Raw genomic sequence first — 25,511 nt, 5'->3', positions numbered from 1 at the left:
TAAGATGCAACAATAATGTTTAAGCCATGATTATAGATTAAAACAAGTAGAGTACAATTTAGGCTAGTTCTAGGTTATACATGTTCACCTCTAGAAAGCTAATCATTCTGGTGCATATAGAGTTGATGTACCATAGAATCTAAGGGCACAATCCTGTACATATCTATCAGAAGTTCTACTGAGTACAATGGGGCTCAATATCAGGTAAGTGGGTAAAGGACTGCAGCCTATGAGACTGAGCAGTGCATTAAGTAGTTGCTGGGCTGAATCTCATGCCTAGTATGAGTGGCCTTATGTGAGTCACTTGCCTTTATTTTCAGCTCCCTAACGGGTTCCATCAAATGCAAGTGTGGAACAAATGCTTGCTCACACAATAGGGCAGCAGTGAGGAAGCGAAATACCCAATACGTGGGTGAAAGTCCACTCGGACAATGTTGGATCCTACTCAAAGGATTTTCCGATTATCATTTTTTGCAATATTAAGATTTTTGCATTTCAGCTGTTTTCCATTCCTATATGACAGGTAACTTTTGCCTGAAAGTTTTGCCTCTATCTATGCTACTTATTGAAAGGAAATTATATTAGCTTCACTTAAGGAGTATGTAAGGAAACAGAAATCCCAGAAATGATTAGGTTTCAAAGGTGTATGCTAGGACACTGAGGAAAGTTGCTGCATATTTTGATGCTAACACTTGTTGAAGATACTTTGTAGCATCCACCTTCCCCAGTGATGTGCACTTTGTCTCTTGTATTGACAGTGCAGACAAATGACATTTGAAATTCATTAATCTTTCATAGGCGACCTTTAATTCTGATAAGTAGTCATGCTAAGATACATTTACTGGAAGATTAAAAAAACCACTGAAGTGTTAGCATTTTGAAATTTGCCCACAAATAGTTCTCAAACCTTGCTTGCAATGGTCTGCTTGGAGTTTACCAGTCAGACATTTGTCCCCCCACCAAAAAAAAAAATATCTAGGATTTTATAACCTAGATATGAATTTAGAATAAAATTATAGTACATTTTCTAGAACATTAAACTTATTCCAAATTTAGAAGAAAAAAAGAGTAAAATGACCAACCCCACACCTCCAAATAAGATACAAATGCTTAAACTAGGGGAGGGAAACAAAAGGAAAAAATAATTTGGGGGGGGGGGGGTGAAGGGCAAATCTAGAAGACTAGCATGGGCCCTTCCCCAATCCTCCCATTATGCTATTTTCACATCCTTGATATAAAAATCTTACCTTCTCTCCTCTGGTCTTCGAATCTTCTTTTTCCTTCTTTCTTGCTGCTGTGATAAACTCATTAAACAAGGCTTCCCGGTCTTTCATTTTTTCAATTGCTTTGAATCGTGAGTCTTTAGCATGCTTGGCTGCAAATTCACTAAAAGTAGTTCTGTAACAAAATGGCAAGCGTACTGATTTGGCAGGGCTTTCGTAGACGGAAAATATATTCAAAAGCACAACTGTGTTTTGGTTCTGTTGGAATACATACACTAGGCACCAATATATTGGTATCCTTGCCACCGTTGAAGGTCCAAGACATAAAGTTTGTCTTTTTTCTTTTTTAGAAAGTTGACATGAACCAGCTAAAACTATTTTTTAAAAAATTGCACACACTGAATGCAGTTCTTCACATATAACATAATCCTTGCAGAAGACAAATTCCATGGTCAATCTGTCCTGATACTTCATGATTATGCAATGTAAATTTAACAATGCTCTTTTGCCACCCAACACTGCCAGAAATAGAACTGGCATGGTACAAAAATTCAGATTCTTTTAATACTGTGAGCAAGGACAGTAGTGTCTGAAGGGTTTCCCACCCTTTCTCCCTGCAGTTTTAATTCTTAACAGTACTCTCACCTCCAGGGCCAGATTCCAATTCTCAGATGTGCAGTAGATATAGTACTGCCACTTACCTCGAAAAAAACAAACACTACTGTGCTTTTTCCAAGGTCTGATGCTAATCTGGCCCCAGGTTTACGTGAGACATTATAATCCTACGAATGTTTTCATCTCAGCATGGAAATAATTAGACTTGGGCAATCCCGCCTAATGTTGCTGTAGGGTAAATTAAAACAAGAGAATAATTGGGTAGCTTATTCAACTGACTGGAAGTGAATGTAAACCTAAACTAAAGAAAGTGAGCTGCAAAAGCAAGACTGGACATGGATTTCTGAGCACACAAAGCACAAATATGATTTTTAAGGAATGCAAACTTCCAAATGGGCACTGTTACCTTGGATTAAAAAAGGGAAATTAGTTAACAAGACTTGCAGGTCCTTTGGAGATTGGTTTTAGTCAACAGTGGGTAAAGAAGACAAACATAATATATAAATGATATATACTTCTGTGTCCTTTGGGGTGCAAAAAAGTAGTAAGAAACAATTAAGGCTAAGTAAGGAAAATGGTTACACTAACAAAGCAATTATTTTCAAGCTCAGTACTGTTCAACAAAGATGGGCAACCTGAATCCCTTGACCTTATTTTATGTGGCCCACAGCCTAATTTCAAAAGCTCTTTGCAAGCAATCAGTTCAGACTGCTGGTGAGAGTGACTCATCACTCCCTGACAGTCTGCTGGACAGGCAGGAAAGAGGAGAGAGAGAAAAGGTGGCATCAGAAAGTGAAAAAAATGTAGTCTCAACCACCACTGTCCCCGCCCACATATGGCATGTGGCCTCCAACCGATTACTCCTGGGGGAATGCAATCCCTGACAGAAAAATGGTTGCCCCCACCCCCTGCCTAATAAATGTGTTTAGGGTAACCATTTGTAGACATCAAGTTAATTCAAGCAAAATAGCACAATTTCTGAAGAAACATTTGGGTGTTTCACTGCATTTTACTGTGGTTAAAACCACAGTATTAACCTAAAGCAGACAAACATGTAATGCAAAGTAAATCCTAGCTAGTTTACACAAAAAGAAATACTTTAAAAGGAAATGATAACTACATACTGTTGAACAATATATTGGCAATGTCTTGCTTACAATGTAACTGAACTATGGAAACCTATTTGGTCATGAATAAATAATATAAAATTATTATTATTATTATTTATTCAATTTGTATACCACTTTTTTCTCCTTAGATCTCAGGGTGGTTCAGAACCTAAAATTACAAAGCTAAGTAGAGAGAATCCACCTGGTCCTTTCCCCCATGCTGACTATGGAATAGCTTATGGAAACTTGCCTGCCATAGCTAGGGCCCATTTGCATACGTAGTTTGCTTAGGTAGAACAGACAGCTTTTAAAAAATACTACTCAAAGTCACAAACAATTCTGGTACTAATATGTTTCATATCTACATAATGCTGGAAAAGAGTAGAAGTTCCCTATTATATTCTATACAGTAATTACAGCTAATCAAGATGAGGGAACCTACAGATTGGAGGACATAGCTTGTGAACATTTAGGGCAAATAAATCCATCTTCCACACCTTGCCAAGCATTTTGGATTGTTTCATATCCTGAAACAGCCAGTGTCATAAAATTTGGATTAAATGACAGTAAACAAGCAGAGGATAGTACTGGACTTCAAGTAAAACCAAGTCTAGCAGTACACAGTACCTGAAAAAAGCTCTAAATTTATTTATGTAGGAGGATATTCTTACCTGGGATTAATCTTCGCTTCTTCCATCATTTTCTTGAAATCTTCCTTAGCCTGCATTATTTTATTTTTCTTCTCTTTGCGCTCTTCTTCTGCCCTGGTTTTCACATACTGATCAAATACCTACAGAAACACCAGAGTATACCATTTGGAGCATTATCACCCTGTAAGTGGAGAGAACTCCAAAGGACAAGTCAAAGGCTAGGATGCATCATTTGCAGTAATATGAGAAGTTACCATATATGACGCCAAGAGTATTCCTTCACTAAGCTTGGACTCACTGAAATATTCCTCTCTATAAAAACTTTTATGTAAAGCCATTCAACATAAATTTTAACACTGTTCTTTAGGGCACCAAGTAACAATCACAGCAGCAACAGTACCAAACGTAAAATAGTTGGATGCTTAAGAACTGCTTCCTTCCATCAGGATGAATTTCTGTATTTTTAAATTGCACAGAGGTCTTCATTAGATAATGGCATGTCCTTTGATAGATCTGTATGTCATCCCTCAAGCTGGGATCAAGCCCATCCTGAACAATGTGGCATGGAACAAGGGGGTCCTGCAGCTCAAGAACCCAGGCGGGGAGGTGAAGAAGGGTATTGCCAAAGATACTGCTACATACGGAGACAATGACATGCTCTTCTCTATCAAAGCCAAAAAGTGTAATTCTCACTAAGAGAAGCTAATATATAAGAGAAGCTATCAGAAAAGAGCCAGCTCTTTCTTCTTTCATACCTCATAGCCAGCATTTAAGAATGCTCAATAACCCTAGAAACACTTTTATGGCAATATTAATGCAATCAAATTATCATTTATTCATGAGGACACAGTATCCACACCTATTACTAGTTAGGATAGGAGAATATATGTGCATGATTTAATATGAGAGACATACACCTGACCACCTTGGTTCAGAACCTGGTGGTTCTACCAAGTCTCAGCTTCTAAATAATCACTCTGGAGATGAAGAAATTAAAACAGAGTACATAAATCCTGATTGTTCCCTTTTGCAAATTTTACATTTCCCATTTATTTTCATCTTTGTAGTAAAAGATTTCACACAAGAATATTTTGGGTATGAATAACGTATTCAGGGTTTCTTTGTCAAATACTCCTGTTAATATTCTTATACAAATCTCTGCGACAATTATGGTTTGGGGGTGTGGGACTTCGTACCTAAACATACATTTGAGTTTGAAGCTTTCATTTCCCTATAGAAATTGTCAAGTTCTCTTTCTTAAGAAATACCTGGAACCTTACCCTTTCCCCACCCCATTCCCTAAACTTTTGTTATCCGAAACTCCAGATATCACAGAATTCTCAGGCCAGTTGTGTTTACCTGTAGGCCTTTATTTTACCTGTTTTCTTTCTTTAGGGTTAAGAAGCAGGTAGCGGGGATCAAAAACTATCTTGTGTAGCTCCTTCTCCCAAGTAGAAAATGCAGAAACCTTAAAAAAAAAAAAAAAGAAAGAAAGGGGTGGAGTGGAAGAGAGAAAAGTGCTGATTTTCCTAGCAATTAAATTCACCCAAAGACAAGCAAGTCGTGCTATTTTGCTTGAAACCTACAGGACATCTGTTAGAGAAGAGCTATAACTGAAACCCTTACAGCAGTTTCATCACTAATAGATGACAAGCTCCAGGAGGTCAGCATCACAAATTTCCACACTAATTGGCTCCAAAAACGTCTACATAATTACACAGAACTAACACACATCTAATTACTCATTAAAATAGCCACTACTGTGTGACATTTAAAAATTGCCACATCAAAAGAGAGCCTTGAAGTTCTCTACTCTGACTTCCTATGCTGCCTGCATAGCTCTTTTTCTAAATGATCCAATGTCTCCCCCGCCCGCCGCCACCCCAAATAAACCCAAAGGTTTTGCACAGAAATTGTCTCTGGAGCACTTTTAAAAAGACAGGTTAACAAGGCAGACTTATAACATTTCATGGAAACTGCATTGGAAAAATCACACCGAAAGCTGATATTCTTTAGAGAATTTTGAAATCAATTGCAAACATATGTGCCGTTCTCCTGTCCCACCTATACCAAGGCTCCAGGAATAGCAATGATAGTTGCCAAAAATGCTCCACTTCCCTAAACTGCCCCTGAAAAAGACAACTGTTGTGGGCTTCATTTTGCATGAAAAAAATATTCTACTGAAATCCAGAATTTATCTTCAGTACACACACATAGGTAACAGACACACTCTTCAAATGTGAAACTATAGTAGTATAAGGATTTGAACAGAAGCCCAATTTATCCAACTCCCCAAATTAAGATTACGCACCCACCCAACTAGTTGTGTGCAACAATCCTACATCGCAGAACTTCAACAGATGAATAGGTGTGTGAGAATGTGTGTGTGTTTCCCAATGGCATTTACTTAATGTGAACACTAGTTTTATCTTTGACCAGTTATTCTGCACATGTGCCTTCTGAACAATCAAACAACAACAAATTATCAAAGCACGGGACATCCTTATCATTAGCACCATACAGAGTTGGAATATCTTATTAGTATACAGATAACCAATATCCTTCAATCCTAATGACAGTATGCAGGAATAACTTGTCAGTGAAAGAATAACAATATAGGAACTAACAGACTTTTTCCATTATTTGGGCTAAAATGTCAGTGTAATCAGGAAACACCAAGGTTGTTCCAGTTCTATTTCTTTTCCCAATCTGATTTAGGGATGCAATACTGCATGATAATTGTCACCAAAAAAAAAAAAAAATAGTCTGCAACATTCTAGAGAACTTAATACAATAATAGTTTCTGACCCCTCTTTCAAGTAGCATGTCCTTGAACTGTTTCATTCGTGCTTCCAGCGGGACAATTGCTCTCTCTCGAGCAGCTTTAATTTCAGCTTCCATGGCAGCCTCCTTCTCTGAATCAATGTCTTTGTTTTCCTCCTTCCTATGAAAGTGAAGGCATACAAGACTCCATAAAAAAAAATACAACTAAATCTTTAGCTTTACATCACTTTGTTAACATATGTTCAGGGTGGATTCCATTCAATGCATTCCATTCAATGCACAGTGGAACCAGAGACTATTTAACTTGGCCCAATACCCCCCAAACAACTAATTAAAAAATATGATTGAGCATACAACAATACTTTCGGCGTACTGCAGACAAGCAATCTCGCTCAATATGGTGACTACAAAAGCCACTGTGTAGTGTGGGAAACTTAGCTTTCCACACTGAAAGAGTTGAGCCCCAGTTCAGACTTAAAAACTTTAAAGCTCAGAAATTAATGAAGTCTATCCTTTCATACACAACTTACTTCCGCTTCTTTGCTTTAATAGGTTCATCATCATTTGTTTCATCTAGCATTTCATGCTCTTCTTTTACTGTAAGAGAGGCCTCTATTAGCATCCCTATAGGTACAGTTCAGGGGAAAAAACACACCACTTATATTCGCTTGTTGTCTACATAAAGGTAAAGAATGCATCTCATGTTAATATTAAGACATGCCAAGTTAGTCTATGGATACACATTAGAATCTCAATAAAGAATGCAATATTCCACTCTGAGGTTTTCCCCCACAATCAATAGGTATATTAATTTTATGAAATAAAATTAAACAAATAATAACATTTGATCAATAATGTATGCTTCCAAAAAAATAGAAATAAAAATAATAAAAAATAATGTATGCTTCCAATTAATAGCTATATTTTTTTAAAAAAATCCACTCTACCATAGCTTCCAGAACCTAATACATACCAGCCTCAGAGGCAGAGGCTCAAATCAGATAGAACAGCCATTTATGGCTTGGTGTGAAATCTTAATTGTTATTATTTATAAATTTTATATTCCACACTTCCTCCCAAAGGAACACAGTGCAGCAAACACATAAGCGACACATTGATATTTTTTTAAAAAAAACACCTGTGAAATGTTAAGCCAGACTGAACCATGTAGTTCAGGAATGACACCGTAGTTATTCTTGTGGGGTGCTAGGACTCTGTTACAATGTGAGTGCTGCAGTCAGCAAGGTCTCTGAAACTAATTTGTGCCATGGCTCAGCTATGCCCAAGCTTCTTGGTAAGACTGCAATGTATTTTGTGAGGTACGTAGTGTATGTATATACAGAATAAAAAGCACTTCGGTATTCCAAGTGTTTACATTGGAAATCTCACTAATCCTTTAGCACCATCCAACCAAAAAGGCCAAATCAAGCTCATAGATGTGATGAACCACTGCCTGGTTTCCAGCTGCATCTCCAACATCACAGAAGAGGATCCTGTATCCCCCCCCCCCATCTCATCATCCCAGACCACCAGCCATGTTTCCCTAACTTTGTTCTACATGCCGGTGGACTTAAAGTAGAGGGAATTGTTGAGTGAAAGAAAACATTAGCTTTTGAACCAATGGGAGATATCAAATACAGAGGACCTGCACTTCCTGAGATTATGTAAATATTCACATTACTGAATATATGCTTAGCCTACTTTTAGCAATCATAAATGATTTAATATAGTCACAACTGAGTCCCAGAAATCATGCATTGATCAATAACTTTTTCCAGTGCAGTTCTCTCTTGCTTGTTAATAAGCACAAAATATCTCTTGCTTTGAATAAGCACAAAAAAATTGAACCTGTAAGTATATTCAAAATTGCAAAATAACCAAGACAAAATAGGAAGAATACTGTTTTTATTCTTACTTTGCTTTTTCACTTCATCTATTCCTTTTTTGTGTGGAGGCTCCTGAATAATTTTATCCACATCTGCTCTTCCAATTAAGTCATCTGGTCTATCCCACATAGACAGACGTGTGGTAGGGTTGTAAAAGAAAACCCTCTCATCACCTGTCCACACCACACACCTACAGAAAAGCCACAATCAATCAATGGTTTATCAATACTCTATCAAAGTTTGTTTAACCTATAAGCATGCTTTCAGTTAATAAAATACAGAGGTCCAAATGCCTTTGTCACATGCTTTTAAACTCCATAAAACACAGAAGAAGAAGAAGAAGAAGAAGAAGAAGAAGAAGAAGAAGAAGAAGAAGAAGAAGAAGGAGGAGAAGAAGAGGAGGAGTTTGGATTTGATATCCCGCCTTTCGCTCCCTTTAAGGAGTCTCAAAGCGGCTAACATTCTCCTTTCCCTTCCTCCCACACAACAAACACACTGTGAGGTGAGTGGGGCTGAGAGACTTCAGAGAAGTGTGATTGGCCCAAGGTCACCCAGCAGCTGCATGTGGAAGAGCGGAGAAGTGAACCCGGTTCACCAGATTATGAGACTACCGCTCTTAACCACTACACCACACTGTCCTAAGCATGCTTACTCACAAAGAAGCAACATTATATTCAGTGGGCTTATTCCCAGATAAATGTGCATATGATTATAGCCAAGATCAACAGCACTTAATTATACCTGTCTTTACTAGAATGTTTTATAAACAGAAAGTAGACTTACGATCACTGCTAACTGCTGGTCAATCTCATACAAAAATAATGTAAAGCCAATTTTTTCTTTATTCAACATGAAATGTATAATATAAGCCTATTGCTAACATTATTGATTGATTAAATCATTGTAAATCTAACATTAATTTTATATTAGAAATAAACAATGCATAAAATGTTCACTATGAATAGAATGCACAGATTTAAAAGTAGTACTTATATATTCACAGTTACAGGTAGGTCTGCCTTAGTCGAAACAAAATTTAAAAATTCCTTCCAGTAGCACCTTAGAGGCCAACTAAGTTTGTTACTGGTATGAGATTTCGTGTGCATGCACACAAAAGCTCATACCAATACAAACTTAGTTGGTCTCTAAGGTGTTACTGGAATGAATTTTTTTTATTATTATATATTCACACGAATCAATCTGAGGGGAAAAATGTTACTTACCATGGAGTACCAGGAATAGGGGTAGTAGCGACAGGTTTTGCTTTCTGAGCTGCTTTTTCTTCTTCCGTCATTTCTTCTTCTTTTGGTTCCTGGTGAGAGATCAAAGGTAATTTAAAACCAACTGTTGCATTTCTAGTGAATTGACAAGAAGGATAAGGAGGAACTATATAAAATCAATTGGTAATAAAAAGTAATTTGGAAATCAGTGAAACCAATGTGTAAGAAAAGTTTCTGAACTATAATGATTAATTCATTTTATGTTTAACACACACTAAGGGCAACATCCTAAGATGCCCACCTGCTTTTGCACAGTGGTTAATCCATCTGTGAAATGGGATGTCTGGTTTCTTTTTGCCCCTTTCCACCTGCACCCCCATGTGCCCCAAAATCTGCTCCAAAGTAATATAAAAGCTGCCAAGAGTTTGTGATATCTTACTACTTTCAAAACTATGCAATAGCACTTTGTTTTGATGTTTATGTTCCTAAATGTAAATCAAGTTTTCAATATTTAAGGCACTGAATGTGTGCCTTAAAAACTGTGGACTGTATTCAGCTTGTTTTTACTCAGAATATGCATTTGAATAAATGAACCTAGGTTGTCATACTTATTCAACTGATTGACGCAAAGTATGATTAACATTGGATACGATCAAGTTTTTCAGCCATTGAAGACTATCCACAATGCTTTACTTTCTAAGTAATTTGTAAAATCAAATATTGCTTCTAGTTAGTTCCTAAATATAAGAACAACCTATTCACGTTAGCGAGCTGTCAATATGCTGCCAATATGCTCTCAATATCCAGACCAAAATGTGCGCATTTTCTATTTTATTTTGGTTTACTTAAATGCATCTTCCACTTCATTCTACTTGATCTGCAGCTTTGTTTTCACAAACCAACATAAGAGTATTTAAATACAGCAAAATTAAGCTGTAGGTTTCTCATGTCTTTTACCTCTTTTATAAGTTCCTTGATAGGTTCAATTTTGGGTTCCTCCTCTTCGGTCTCCATAGGTAAAGGGTCTTCGGCAGGCTCCTTAATGCTTTCTTTCATCTTCTCTTCTACTTTTTCTAGGGAAAAGCATTGCTTTTTTACCTTCCACTTTCTGTAAATTCAAACTTAAGGCTCTTATCAGCATAATTATTCATAATGAAAAGTGCATTTGAATGCTAGTGTTTTCATTTTTGTCAGAATTTTTCTCAACTATGGACATGTATCTGTGATTATACAAATTATTACAGAGCTAGCAGAATGACACTGGGAAGCTATATTTCTGCTCCCAGACAGCTACACTTTTATGTGCTGCATGATGCTGTTTAACATCTATATGAAGCTGTTAGAAGTGGTCATCAGGAGATTTGGGGTATGGTATCATCAGTATGCTGATTACATCCAGCTCTATTTTTCTGTTACATCCAACTCTAGTGTGCTGTGCAATCTCTCAATTTCTTGATACGGTGGTGGACTGGACAAGACCCAATACTGAGTCGGAATCCTGGTAAGATGAAGGCCTTGTGGGTGGTTTCCCAGTCCAGAAATCAAGAAAATCTGTCTATTGCCGACACAGCTGCATTTCCCTGAAGGAACAGGTATGTAGTCTGGAGAAGCTCCTTGACATGCAAGGAGTTCGAAGAAGCAGCTCTTTGTTTTCACTAGGCAGTCTGGTTTTATTTAAAGCAACTGTTATTTACAGTCTTCTACTTATATTTCCAAAAGAAACGTATTTTCATACTTTCCGTCTTTTCAAAATTACCATGGATATGCAACCGCCTTATACTGGTTATCTATGGTAAGGATGGCAATCACTTCTGTAATCAGCAGATACCACAAGTACTTTAGAAAATAATTGCTAAATGTTTACACAACAAGGATGAGATAATATAGTGGTATTCTCTTGCTACTGATATGTGGAGATTTATATTGGCTCCAGGACTACTGTTATGTCTTTGTCCAAACTAAGACAGTTATCTATGCTGCAATTCTAATCTAGTTTGTTCTTAGCAATAAAGTTGCTGTTTTGTTAGGTATCCTTTGGGGTTTGCCTCCTTCTCTGAAATAGTATGAGATGGTGTCAGAAACCCAAGTCTTAAGTGTTACAAAAATTGCTCAACTTCCAGCCCCAGAAAGCTTCAACAGACCCTCAGAATAACCAGTCTGGCAGAAAAGATTTGATTGTTGCTGCACAGCAACATTGTGCTACAATGAGATAGGAGAAATTAGACTCAGTTCCCTCATGTTTAAATCCTTCACCTTTATTGAGGAAAACCAAGGATTATTAATTTTATTTAATTATTTATTTGTTTTCTCACCCACCCTTCATCATTAAGATCCCAGGGCAGGTTACAGCAATTTAAAAATACAATTTAAACAAATTACGGACAAGACAATAAGATAGGTACTGAAAATAACTAGGCAGAGCAGATTTGGTTAATTTTTTATTCTTAAGTGTAATATAGTTTATGAGGTGGAGTATTTCCACCTGAAATGTCAAAGCCTAGAGAGTCAACGGAATACCTTTTTAAAAACTCATGATTTGGGGAGCAAAAAGGAAGAGCTTATCAGTGACAGATTAATAGTGCTAGGCATCCTGTACAAACGACTCTCAAAGAGTCATACCCTTTTCACACTGCAACAGAAATGCCAAGGCCAATAAGAAATGGTTAAAAAAATCTAAATAGAGAACATGAAGCAACCTGGAGATAGCTACTAAATAGAATTCTAGAAATCATCCATCTGTAAGAAGAAATCCATAAAAAGCAAATACTTGGAGACTCTCAAAACAGTTGGCGGTAGGCTCCAGGAAAAAACCAGGCATTTCTCAATTTAGACAAATGGAAGCTTAGAGAAACCGCAGCCTGACAGTGGAGGTCTGCTATCCAGGAGCCCAAAGTCACACACGCAAAACTGAGGCATTTTGTAACAGTGTGCCATATTAAGACAACAAGAGAAGCAACGAACTTCAACTGTGAGCTGGTAAGAAAGGGAAAGACTGTAAAAGAAGTAGCATACTAGCGGAGGTGGGACACTGAATCATCCCATAAGCTTTTCTGAAAGACCAGCTCCACTGGACTCTTCCTGTCCCTGAACTGTTTCCATTTATGTTGGTCATTATAAGAGTTGCAGAGCTTGCTTCCCCCCAACTTCTGACTCACCATGGCTTTTTCTTTCTGTGTCATGTTTTTTTAGATTTTGAGTCTGTAGACAGAGAGACTCTTAACTGTATGTAAGACATACAGTGAGGGACACGGGTGGCACTGTGGGTTAAACCACAGAGCCTAGGACTTGCCGATCAGAAGGTCAGCGGTTCAAATCCCCGTGACGGGGTGAGCTCCCGTTGCTCGGACCCTGCTCCTGCCAACCTAGCAGTTCGAAAGCACGTCAAAGTGCAAGTAGATAAATAGGTACCGCTCCGGCAGGAAGGTAAATGGCATTTCCGTGCGCTGCTCTGGTTCGCCAGAAGCGGCTTAGTCATGCTGGCCACATGACCTGGAAGCTATACACTGGCTCCCTCGGCCAATAAAGCGAGATGAGTGCTGCAACCCCAGAGTCGGCCACGATTGGACCTAATGGTCAGGGGTCCCTTTACCTTGAAGACATACAGTAGGTTTAAAAATGCTACAAATAAGCACACACATTCATCAGCCAATTTGTCTTTTTAATTTTGCAAAGCGCAACATTAGCTGGTCCAAAACTGAACACTATACCTTTCTCCTTCAGTTCTTGAGGCTTCTCCCATGTTGATTCCAGTGTCCTATTATTATAGTAGTAAGTCTTCCCATCTGCTGTTTTGTACTCTGTCCATTCAGAGACTGCTGTTGCTCCAGCCAATGTAGCAGGTGAAGCGGCAATAGCAACCTGAGGATGGATCATAGGTACAATAGGAGGAGCCATTCCTGGCAAGACACCTACATAAGAAGGAGCAATAAAAAGGCAAGTACTGATAAAGTAACATTTTGTGAATCCAAAGCATCAAACTGAAATCAGCATATACAGTGGCTTATTAATGAAACTGAAGCTATCAATACTCGAAGCTGAGACATTTCTTCTAAGCTGTAGTTCTGTGTTAGTACACTGTACTTGCACATTGCTTAATCACTACTGCCCTGTATACCCAGTCATGGATGGCACAAAAATGTAGTAAATATTTGATGAATCTTGTGAATTTGCACTATTTTTTAAGTGTTGAGAATGAAGTTATTGCTAATTCCATACACTATCATAATAATCAGCATTAAAAGAAGATGGGAAGGATTTACTGCTCTTCAAAGTGGTAACACTAACAAAGAGTAGTAAAACAATAAAGTCAGCTTCTTCAGTACAGATGTAGCATGATTATCAGGAAATCTTCTTAGTTCTCTCTATTAAATGGTCATGTGATCCAGCAAAGCAGACCCACACATGCAAGCTGAGCTTCCCCAGTGCCATGGAAGGGGAGAGAGTCCTGCACACTTACTGAGCTCCTTCAAGCACTGTCAGGAGCACCCAATCTTAGAAGTCAGGATCACATGTTTAGGGATTTTGCCTTCAACTTTGATTTTTGGATTTTAAAGTTAAAATAACAGATGGTTTAATGCGGCATGACTCTAGTTTTTTGTGAATATGTAAGGTACTGACAACAAACTCCTTTTTGCATGAAAACATATATATCTAGAACAGCCTTTAACATGTAAGTTTAAACATAGACACAGACATACATACACATACACAAGCACACTAACATGCAAACAAAGTCTGATCACTGTACAAATAGCAGGAGGGGGGAATCAAACACTGTATCCCACATAGGAAAGCAAAAACAAAATATGGTTATGGAAGAGATTCACATGAACAGAGTAATTTAACTTGCATAAGTGTTGTTGTTTTTTAACTAATTAAGCTCATAGCCAGTTAATTGGGGGGAAATCTTTGTAAGTGTATTTGTAAGTGTATTTTGAAAATAAATATAAGAGATCCAGTTATTTGGGAAAAGCAAATAAAGGTAAAAACAACAACATTCACTACCATGCCAACTTACAGACAAAACAGACTAAGATGGTTTAAAAAAATTACCGGTCTTGGTGGTAGCGACTGTCTTTACATACGGGCAGCTGACTATTTGCATCATTGCTACACCTGTAAAATGGATAAGCAAGCATGTTGGAAAGCTGCCACTGCATGTCAGCTACCACTGGGAATCTGAGTAGTATCAATTTTCCTGCTACAAATTTAGCATGCCATTTTTTTTTCCAATGGCAGTGGGAAGCAAGCAGGAAGGTCTAAAATGCGTTTCCCTTTTAGTAAAGTGATTCAAGATCAATGACAAGTTCCTGCAATAATCTTGGATTATACTGAACATGAGGACTTAAATGACAATGCAGCCATCTTTTTTTAAAAAAATGAGGGAATGATGCAGGGATTTAAATTCAGTGTGGTCAAGCTTCTCCACCCCCTTGTGAGACAATGCTATGAAAGGTCATACTTATCTTGCCGTATTACAGCAATCTGTCCAGGATTAGTGCAAATAGCTCATTTAGCCCAATCCTATGCACATTTACTTGGAAGGAAGCCCCATTGTGTTCACAGGACTGAAGCCTTAGGAATGTATTTGGGGGAGCAGGGGGAAAAGAATGGTGGTGTTGAGAAAGCAAATCATACTAGAAGGCACAGGAGTATCAGTCTGAAGAGGGAAAACAGGTAAGGTTGAAGGTAAGATGGTGAATGCAAGTAAGGGACAAGGTAACAGGCCCCCTCCAAAAGAAGAAAGGAAACAGAGAAGTTGAGTTGATGGCTCATTAGTTGCCTATATATGCTCTCCCTTGTATCTTCTCTCCCTTCTCCCTTCTCCCACTCCTACCTCCATTCCGGAGCCAAAACAAATTACAACTTACAAAACACTTCCCTAGCCACACAGAAGAGTCCCATGTGGCAAGGTAGGCTTACGTTTAAAGGACGCCTTTTAAGTTTATTCATTGAAAAGAGCAGTCAAGAACTGTTTTCCAATTGAAAAATGTTACTGACAGGTTGCATAGGACGGGACACCCAGCAATTGAGGAAGGAGGGGAGGGAAACAGGGCTGAAGGGACATTCCAGACAAGAGATAATTTAAAGAGGTACTAAGTTTATAGTACCTTCTAACACTAGAAAATGCAAGAACGTAAACCCTTCCCAAATTTCTTTTAGAATATTTTTACTCCCATATTTTGAGATGCACAAAATGAAATTAAATCCCAAGTTCAAAACAAACAAAAAACAAAGTTTCTTCAAGAGTGTCCAATACAAAAACATTCAACTATCATTCATGGGTTTTTGTATTGCATTAGTCTTCCAGAAAATATCTTTTCTAATAATATTCCCAAGCTTTATTCATGCATGGAACAAAATGCACAACTGCCAAGTCAAGCAAAATATTTGCTGATATATGTTAGGGTGTATTTACGTTACAAATTTGCAATGAATGCAGAGGTTAATCTTGTTAACCATGTTTTGAATATGCCTGAAAATTAAGTGTAGAGCTGCAATCCTAAACAGATTTACTAGAGAGTAAGTATCATTACATTGTGACTAACTTCTGCATAAGTATGTGTAAGATTGTGCTATAGAAAGATCACTGAATCTGGGCAAGTTTTTGTTCAGAAAGATTTTTGAGAAAAGTAGCCATTTCCACTGTCAAACTTGTCATGTTAAAATGTAACTAAACACTTAAGGCTGTTTAGTTAAGGCTGTATAGTTAAACACTATAACTAAACACTTAAGGCTGAAGGGGAGAAAATAATTCGAACAGGTACTTCACGTACAATCTCAGGAGTGACAATGTATAATACATTTTCAGTATTTGAAACTGTTACTGGATGTTCCAACCTCTCTTATTTTTTTCTTAGTGCATTAGTATTCTAACCTGACTTGTTTTTTATGCTACGAAAAGTCTGTTTAAAGAAGGCACATAGGATTCTGCCTATGGAAACGACAAAAACTACACTACTAATTGGATCAAGACTTGCAATCAGCAGCGTTCTGCTCACGTTGGCGGAAGATGGTGGAATTTTCACCAATTCCTCCTTCCTTCTGTATCTCCTGTTGTTGCAGTTCCTGTGCTAGGTAGTTTCCGCTGCTTTACCAATCACGTTTATACTTTTCAGAATAACTATTGGAATTTCATATTGTATATTTTAAGATCTCAGATGTTTCACTATTAAGACAGGCAACTTGGCCAGTAGCACTGAAGCCAAACTAGAAGAGTTTCATGAATTTGAAAAACATATCTTTGTATAAATGCCCACATATGTCACTGGCACTAGATGTAGCTTTTATAAAAAGTTAACCTTTTTCAGTCAGCTGAGGTGACTTAAGAATCCTGGTAATGCTAGAATCCTAAGTAGGGCTTAAACACAACAGCCTTTTAAACAGGGGTGGAGGTGGAGGAGAGTATTCTTTTTGTTTGTTACTATGCATTTTTGTGTTTTTATATTGCAAACTGTGCTGTGATCCTCAAATGAACAGCAGTATAGAAATTTTTATAAATAAAAAATAAAATAGACTACAGTAGTTATTATATACTAGCAAATTTTCAAACACACTTCCCACATAGGTCCAAGATTCTGTCTTCAACCATACAGGCCTGAAATTATTCCAATTTCAGAATGAAGCTATATGGCCTGCCCAAAAAGTACTTGTGTATGTGAGTACCACCAAATCCTCTCCCTGTCTGCAACACAGTCTGTCTTTAAATTCTAGGGGTACAAGTGATGGCAAGAAAGGGAGGACACCATAGGTGGCACCATGGATTTGAACTTTTGTTGCACTGACAGATAATTAAACCCTATCTTTGAATTTATTAATTCATTTTATACTGTCCTTCAATGAAAGTTTACTGATTCCATCTGGTAATTACCACTTGGCAAGGTAACAACTGAAGTGTATTTCTTTTGCACTCAGTCAGTTTTATCTCTATCAATTACAAATATGCATACATTAATAGCTGCACTGTAATATGTGACTCTACAGCTAATGTTTTGAAGAGCTTGTATAGGTAATTAACCAGTTTAATAAGAGTTAATTCACCAAAGCAGCTATTTACTTCAAGACAGTAGTCTACTTCTACCAAGACATCGCTTATTTTAAAGTCAGTAAAGCCTAGTATCACATTCTTAGGGTGCAATCCTAAGCATGTCTACCCAGAAGGAAGCATTCCCAGGTAAGTGTGTATAGGATTGCAGCTTAAGTAACAAAGACAAGGTGAATTTCTTCCAACCATGAACTGTTAAACCAATAAATTGTGTTTGAAGTATAATATGTATTCATGCCAAAAAAGGGGGTTTTACATGACTTCTTGCCAATAAAAATAAAATCTGGAATATATTTTTTTACTCTAAAAAGCCTGTCAGCTAACTCCAAATTTGTTGAAGAATATATTTTAAATGAAGAGGATTCAGGCAAATTCCATACACAGTAGACACATGAGTGCAAACAAATTGACAACATGGACATGTGGCTGGCAAGACAGTGATAGTATCTCAATTTACCTGGAAGTGGAATAGGCATGCCAGGAAGAGGAACACGAAATGGAGGTACCATTACTGGTGGGAAAGCAGGAATTGCTGCTGTCGGCTGAGGTACTGCATGAGGTACTGCAGGAGGCAAAGTCTGTGGGACTGGCTGGGGTACAGTCTGCACAGATGTAGCAGAAGGAGCAGAGGTTGAAACACTGACTGAAGGTGTGGCAACTGAAACAGCTGAGCTGGGGGTCTGGTCTTGTGTTGTAGGTGCTGATAAAGAGAACAAACATCAAAAACCCTGTATCATACATGTATAAGCTCCATGTTTAATATGATTCACCAACATTCCTTTGTAAATTGATGCCAAATTCATTATGCTCTCATAAGTAATTTACAAAACTATGCAGTTTTCGGAGGGGCCACTTAAGAACTTGCAAGTTATTTCATTTTAGTATAAACTTCAATCTTAATGCCAAGATTATCAAGGGGCTCTGCTAGTGGAGTCACCAAGAGGTTTCTGCTGCAAGGATCAAATAATGAAATAATCTCTGCAGCTGCAAAAATTTACCATACACACGCACACTCACCTCAAACAGCCTAGGCAAATTTCTGAAAATAGCTGATAATGGTTTTTTTCAGCTTTCTTCAAAGGATTAAGATTTTATTTCATTTCCACATTTTCCATAAAATGCACCTAACAAACCTCCAGAGCAGTGGCATGAGTTTTCTGTTGATTCATCAAACAGCAAATAAAGTCATTTGAACAACTGATGTATTAGGAACTTACATTGCTCCTACTCAAAATAAAGAACAAGGAAACTACACTGTACCATTGCAGAGTGAAGGTATACTTTGTAATATAAAGCAAAATTTTGAAACATAATGAAAGCACTTCAGCATATGCATGGCCACAGCATAATGCAGATACTGTATATTCAATATTTCCCTCTATAACTCAGACTGTAAGCATTCTAGAATCCTATAGCACCTCCAAGTGGTGCAATAATTTAATATTAAACTCAGCAGCAATTTTACTTACTGGAAACTGTTTGTGAAACAGACGTCGTTGTGGTACTAGTAGACGTTGTAGATGACTGACTATTTGATGATGGAGATGGAGATACTGATGCAGGACTACTAGTAGTAGGTGTGGAACCACCTACAGCTTGAGCTTGGGCTTGAGCCTGGGCCTGGGCTTGAGCCTGGGCCTGAGCAGCAAGAATTGGTGTCAGTTCAGACTGCTGAATAACTTTCACTCCATCAGGTTTGGTCCATGCTGACTCACGTGTCCGTGCATTATAGTAATAAACCTAGAGGCAAAAAAGACAGTTTTATGCTACTGTACATAACCTTGTTCTTCCATTCACCTTTCAGATTCCTACCTGTGAAAAACTCTCAAAATCAATATAATCGCTAAAAAATTTCCGTAGTATTCTGAAGGCTTTACAATGCTACACAACCACCTTAACAAATAAGATTGCGAAGGATGCAAGCCTAAGCCCCTGATCAATGCTGCTAGAGGGGGTTGGGATTCTGCAGACGTGTCCATCCACTGAGCATGATCCTGCAAGGGATGCTGCTGCCATAAAGGTTACCACTGTGCCTGCCAAAACTGTGGGCAGTTGTGAAGTTATCCCTGACATGAGGCCCCAAATCAAGGTGAGGCATGCAGAGCAGGGCCAGCCATGGAACCACTAGGCCCTGGGCTGGTCCTTTGAGACTCCTTAAAGGGAGTGAAAGGAGGGATATCAAATCCAAACTCTTCTTATTCTTATATTCTTCTTCTTTTCCCAAAGAGGGGAACAATTCAGACCGCCCTGTGGTGCCAACCTGAAAACATCAAATACACACCTTCTGCCTTTCCCAACAGGATCGTTGTATCTTCAGTGCAGCAAGACAACAATTATTACTATTGCTACTAGGGATAAATCTTACCTTTCCATCTGGAGTTTTGTTTTCTACCCAGATCTCTTCAGTAGGTGGCATTGTTGGTGTTCCAGGGGCAGAGACAGGTGGCATCCCTGGAGGAAACATCATACCAGGAGGTGGTGGCATATTTCCCATTGGAGGAGGCATGAAAGGTGGTCTCTACAAACATATGCAAGAGTAAAAATATTACAAGGGATGTTCAAATTCACAGTGCCTTCATAACTAATCAAATCTATCCAGAAATAAGTCCCTATGGGATGTATCCAACTTAAATCACTGCATGCACAGAACATCTTCCCCAAACACAACAGAACCTTCCCAGCCTCTCCTCCCCTTGCATGCCCCCCCAAACTGTTCTGGGGGTTCTCCCAACTCTCCAGAACATATTCGGGGGACATGCAGAAAGAGGAGTTCTGTTGCACTCAATCACACAGGGCTTACAGACTAGAGGCTACTGTTGGAAAGGTTGTGACAAAAGACAGACGTGCTTGGCTTCCAGGGGAACACATCTAGGAAGCTGGGTGGGAAAAATGTTCAGTTATGGAAAGAGTAAGGACTGAAAACTAGACACTTTCTGGAAATAGTGGGCAGATTTGAAAGAAAAGAGGAGGAAACAAATGAGTTGAGAAATAGGAAGAAAGGCTGATGAAAACTCCATCAAAGCCTTAGGGAGAAAAGGTTGTGGACTGTTGCCCTAAGCAAGAGAAATAGATGAAGTTTCAGGAAGCAGAAAGTTGGACAGCTGAGTGAAAAAAGGCAAATAATGATAGTGTTTTTTTAAAGTATATGACAGCAGAGAAAAAGAAGAAAACACCTAATATTAACATAACTTTAATTCTTTGGACAAAAAAGGTGGTAAGGGCTATTGGCAAATGGATGATCACAGTTTTCACTGCTGGAACAAGCAATCCTTCAGACATTAAAAAATAAAACTGATACTGTCCTCATCTCATACATATTTTTACCTGTAGATGTGGAGGTCCCATAGGTGGAGGAATGCCTCCTGGGGGTGGCATTGGAGGCATATTTGGATCAAATGGAGGACGTCCAAACGGAGGCCGGGGTGGTGGTGGAGGGCCTCGCATCATACCAAAAGGTGGAGGTGGGCGCATAAGAGGTGGTGGGCCTCTCATGACAGTATTTGGTGGAGGAGCTGGTCCACGAAATCTCAGTGCTTGTTGTTGAGCCATTCTGTGAGCAAACCAAAATGAACAGTTTTGTCTTCAAATTATTTGATCAACAGAAGGGAATTGGTGTAACAAGTGAACCAAAACATTGTGACAAAGCTATCATGAACCCCAAACTGTTTGGGAGGCTTTGTCCTCACAATTTAAATGACTTGGAAAGCAGTATCTAGACTGGGGATACTTCAAATGGAAAGGCACTGCACAAGCTTCCCTCCCACAAGCCTAAATACAAGTCACCTCAAACACAAGGTGCAATACCCACATCTCTCCTGTATTTATATATCTCCAAGACTTCTAAAACAACTGATTTTAATAAATACCAAAGCACCCAACAGTTTCATAATGTGAATGGGTGCACACCACACACTTGGATGGGAACATCTACATCCTTTTCACTTGTAGCCTAAATCAGAATTTGAGAATGCTATCCCCACTGTGCCACCCAGCCCTCTACAGAGGTAGCTTAGTAAATGTATATATAGAAAAAACGTTCACCTTTGCAACCAACAAACGCTCTTCTGATGCTCTCAGGAAAACAATTTTGCCCACCATTTAGTGCCAGTGCAATACCAATGTTGGCATGATGACTCAAAATTGAAAAAAACAAAGGTTATAAGGTGGTGAACGACAACAGACAAATAATTCAACACTTAATATTCAACCTTCTAATTTTGGAAGTTGCATAGCACAGAGGTGTTTAAGAATTCTATTGTTGTATATAACTCATAAATTTGTGATGTAACACTCAGTGGCCACTGCCAACTCCACTGAGATGGTCAAGAGCCACGGCAGATTATTTTTTGTTGTGATAAAGCTATTAAGAGTACATAATATATGCATATTGCATGAGTTACAAAGGATGCACATATGTAAGGATTTCAGGTTATGCCTTTAGAACTCAAGCAAGTTTGGGCCTGAACTTTTCCTATCACAGCTCACTTTAAAAGGAAAAAGCCACAATGCAGCTAAGTAAACTGACACAATGTGCATGTATTTTGTACATGTAAAATATAAGTCATTTAAAATATATCTTATAAATAGGGGTACCAAGACTGAACACTCTCACTAAGGAAGGTATTCTGCCAGTTCTGGAAAAATACTGTCTACAGAACTGATAGAATTTTATCACAGCACATGCATAGGTAGTGAGAATTTGCAATTGGCCTCCATTATTTGATAATAATAAACTTGTGAAATGGAAAATATTATGCGGAAAAATAAAGCATTGAATAGTTTTCTGCCATGCATTAGTGCATGGAAAAAACTGGTTGCCCACATCCATCCTGGGAAGGACAAATTGGCAGAATCCAAGAGAATGCAAAACTTTTAGTATTTCCGAGACATATAAGTTATTTCATTTCAATTCATACTGAACATAAAAAGCCTCCTATATAAGTTTCTGAGAGGAGGAAGGTCTGCGGCCTGCTAAAGAGCACACAGTGTTCTGGTGTGATATAGGTCTTCCTGCCCTCCCTCTACCTCCAGTATTCAGTACTCTTGCCACCAGCCCGCCTCTACCCATAGTCTGGCATAAGAGGGAGAATAAAGGCTGGCAACAACTTGGATTGAGGGCTTCTTATCCTACATCTCTAAATCCTCACTGCTTTCACCACTGCTGCAATAGACTGGAGAAACAGCCTGGGCCTTAAGTGTAGCAAGTCCACTATATATGCATAGTCAGGCCTTGTTTTGTTTGTCATAATGGGCCATTTCAAAAGGACAATGCCTTTTTCTTGTGATGCACAACAATTAAATTGGAATAGAGATTGCTGCTTAGAACACTAGAAGTTAAAAATACTATCTGGGTGAGTTTTTCCACCACTCTTATGATTGTTAGTATTTGCAGTGGAATTTCTGGATACAGTGAAAGTCACATCATACTGCAAATTACCAAAGATACAGTATATGCAAGCAGGGTAGCTGGGTGAAAGAGCAAACTGGACTTCTGCACCTTTAATAGAAGTGCAGAAGACTTTCACCAGCTGCTGAAATTATTTCTTCTGCAAGACTACTGAAGGTGAAGCAGCCCTGTCTTCGTTTTCATGCATACTTCTTTTTCAAGTACAGATTTCCCACTTTAAACTGGACTGCTTCATATGTTTTAAGTGGAAGAGGGCTGGGGTGGTGGCACAACTTCAATCTCAGTTATTCTGTTTAGTCACCAATGATGCTTAATATGTACATTTTTAATATTTGAATTTTTTACTTGTAATTTCTTAATGTTTGCAAATAATATTTTTCTGTTAATTCTGTTGTTTTAAATGGTGGATCTTTACTGTATTTCATTTGAAGCTTTGAGGAAAGTTGCAAACCCCTTACAGATTCTTTTTCCAGGAATACAAAGCAGTACAGAAATGACTTTAATAACAAACACGCAAGTATTTCCATGTACGGAAAATCGTCATGCATGCGTTTTGCTCTGCATCCATATGTTGGGAAGCTGACATTCAACACAGCTTTCCAACACATGGACGCCAGAAGCATACCATGCAAAACACAACCCTATATTAATGTCACATGGAACGCTTCCTTATGCAGGACTACCGTTAAGAAGTGAAGTATTCCTTCTGGATAAAACTTTCTACGCTTCCTTCTACGCTTGCATTTCAAGTTTTTCACACACACACAAACCTGAGGGGCTTCTCCTCCTCAATGCAGTCTGGTTACATGAACATATGAAATCCTGCCTTACATTTGAGGCAGCCCCTGGCTTCATTTAACTCTGCACAGAATAGATTTAACAGGTATCTGCTGCAGATGCAAGGGTTCTTTTATTTCCTCCCCTTGCCTTCTTCAGATCCTCTTTCCTGCTGAAATATTGAGGCCTTCCACATGCACAGAGGCATGCGCTCTCAGCTACTACTGAGCCGCAGGCCCCCAGCTGAGGCGCCAGTTCAAGAAGGAACTGGGGAAGAGGGAACCACGCATCTCCTCGACCGCCCGCCCGCCCCCCGCTCTTGATACGTCAGCGTGTGTCCGGGAGCCGCCATTGGCAAAAGCCGGCTGCGTGTGGGGGAGCAGCCAACAGACAAAACGGGCATCCCGTCCTCAAGGCTGAAGAGCCGTTGGAAATAAAAAAATAAATAAATAAAACAAGCGAGCATGGAGACTCTGAAATAACGGCGGTTAAAGCGGTCGGGGCGCTGAGCGGGAATCTCACCAGGGCAGGAGCGAGGCTTGAGGTGAAGGGCGGGCGGGCGGGCGGGCCGGGGGGGGGGGAGCCCCGAGAGGGAGCGGAGGCTGAACGGCCGCTTCCGCCTCGAGACGAAAGGACGGAGGGGGGCGGGCCCAGCGCCGCCAAAGCGGGAGCGGGAAGGGCGCTCGTGCCCTCTGCGCTCGCTCTCTCTCCCTCGAGCGCGCGCGCGCTCACAAAAGGCCTCGTGCTCCCGGCTCCTCCTGCCAACCCCTTCCTTCCCCCCGCCCGCTGCCATCCCCGGAGGACTTGGCCTTACCTCATGTCATTGTTGTACCGCTCCGCCGCCCCAGCGTCCCCTTCGCCGCCGCCTGCTCCGCCACTCGCGCCGCCGCCGCCGCCTCCTCCTCCTCCTCGTTCCGCCATCACCAGCCGACTCTGCCGCCGCACACGCCCACCCTCGCCAGGCCTCGCCGCCTCGTCAGTGGCTGCCAGGTGCGTCAATCACATGACGGCACCGCGTCACCCTCGCCTCGATTGGTGCCTGTCGCCGCCGATTTTGAATGAGAGGCGGAAAGCGAGTAGTGACTGGCTGGTTTGGCTCAAAGAGCATCAAGCGGCGCCGCTTGAACGCGCCCTCCTGCGGCCCGCTCGCTTGCACGTCACGTGACCTATAACCCGGAATTGACCTTGTTTACCTTAAAAAAAAAAGAAGTCTCTGACCACAGAGATAAGAAAATAAAGGGGCGCATCCTATTCTTTTGATACGGAACTTCCGGGTGTATGTTGGAGAAGCCATTTTTTCAACCTCGCGGGGTCTGAAGTGAGAGCAGTAAAAGTGAAACAGTAAAATCACAATTTTAATGTAGTTCAGCTATGGTGGGGCTCCATCGTGTCCTCTCCGAAATGGTAGAGACGTTTAGGATCTTTCTTGCTCAGGACTTATTTCATGCGAAGAGAAATGCGATCTTTTTACCAAAGAAGAACAAATACTTTCAGATTTATTCATTTGATTTATGGCAGTTAACAATTTTAAAACAAATACACCATATAAAATGTAGAGTGACAATATAATATGGGATTATATTCTTTTTGGTTTTTTGCTGCAACGGATTAACATGCTACCCTTCTATGATTTATAATGTATTTTTAAACATTTTAAAATATAATTGCTATTACAAATGCAAATACAATCCTTAATTAATTAATTAATTAATTAACAAATCACTTCCTAGGATGCATTTTGAAGCGACCTCACAATAGAATAAAAATATAAAACAACTATTGCATATATAAAAGCA

General features: G+C 39.3%; 1 protein-coding gene across 18 annotated transcripts in view; it reads right to left on the bottom strand.

The window, feature by feature from the left end:
- Positions 1 to 24,691, bottom strand: part of TCERG1 (transcription elongation regulator 1) — a 35,707-nt gene extending 11,016 nt beyond the window's left edge. For 3 of the 18 annotated variants that reach the window (XM_083429010.1, XM_083429009.1, XM_083429020.1), the window contains exons 1-15: positions 24,530 to 24,691; positions 20,856 to 21,081; positions 19,897 to 20,049; positions 19,001 to 19,271; positions 17,989 to 18,231; positions 14,540 to 14,602; positions 13,195 to 13,395; positions 10,445 to 10,560; positions 9,491 to 9,579; positions 8,297 to 8,457; positions 6,912 to 7,005; positions 6,406 to 6,541; positions 4,976 to 5,065; positions 3,619 to 3,737; positions 1,248 to 1,398 (exon numbers count right to left, since the gene is read on the bottom strand). In XM_083429010.1, the coding sequence (XP_083285136.1) occupies positions 1,248 to 1,398; positions 3,619 to 3,737; positions 4,976 to 5,065; positions 6,406 to 6,541; positions 6,912 to 7,005; positions 8,297 to 8,457; positions 9,491 to 9,579; positions 10,445 to 10,560; positions 13,195 to 13,395; positions 14,540 to 14,602; positions 17,989 to 18,231; positions 19,001 to 19,271; positions 19,897 to 20,049; positions 20,856 to 21,081; positions 24,530 to 24,636 (2,220 nt within the window). In that variant the 5' untranslated portion in view covers positions 24,637 to 24,691. Of the gene's footprint in view, positions 1 to 1,247; positions 1,399 to 3,618; positions 3,738 to 4,975; positions 5,066 to 6,405; positions 6,542 to 6,911; positions 7,006 to 8,296; positions 8,458 to 9,490; positions 9,580 to 10,444; positions 10,561 to 13,194; positions 13,396 to 14,539; positions 14,603 to 17,988; positions 18,232 to 19,000; positions 19,272 to 19,896; positions 20,050 to 20,855; positions 21,082 to 21,572; positions 21,695 to 24,237; positions 24,428 to 24,529 lie in introns of those variants that run through there. The other 15 variants (XM_083429018.1, XM_083429017.1, XM_083429016.1 and 12 more) reach the window with 13 other exon arrangements.
- Positions 24,692 to 25,511: the final 820 nt, after the last annotated feature.

This window comes from Podarcis tiliguerta, assembly GCF_965153285.1.
Source record: "Podarcis tiliguerta genome assembly, chromosome: 2".
Taxonomy (NCBI): domain Eukaryota; kingdom Metazoa; phylum Chordata; class Lepidosauria; order Squamata; family Lacertidae; genus Podarcis; species Podarcis tiliguerta.
This window is presented reverse-complemented; position numbering and strand designations above follow the sequence as displayed.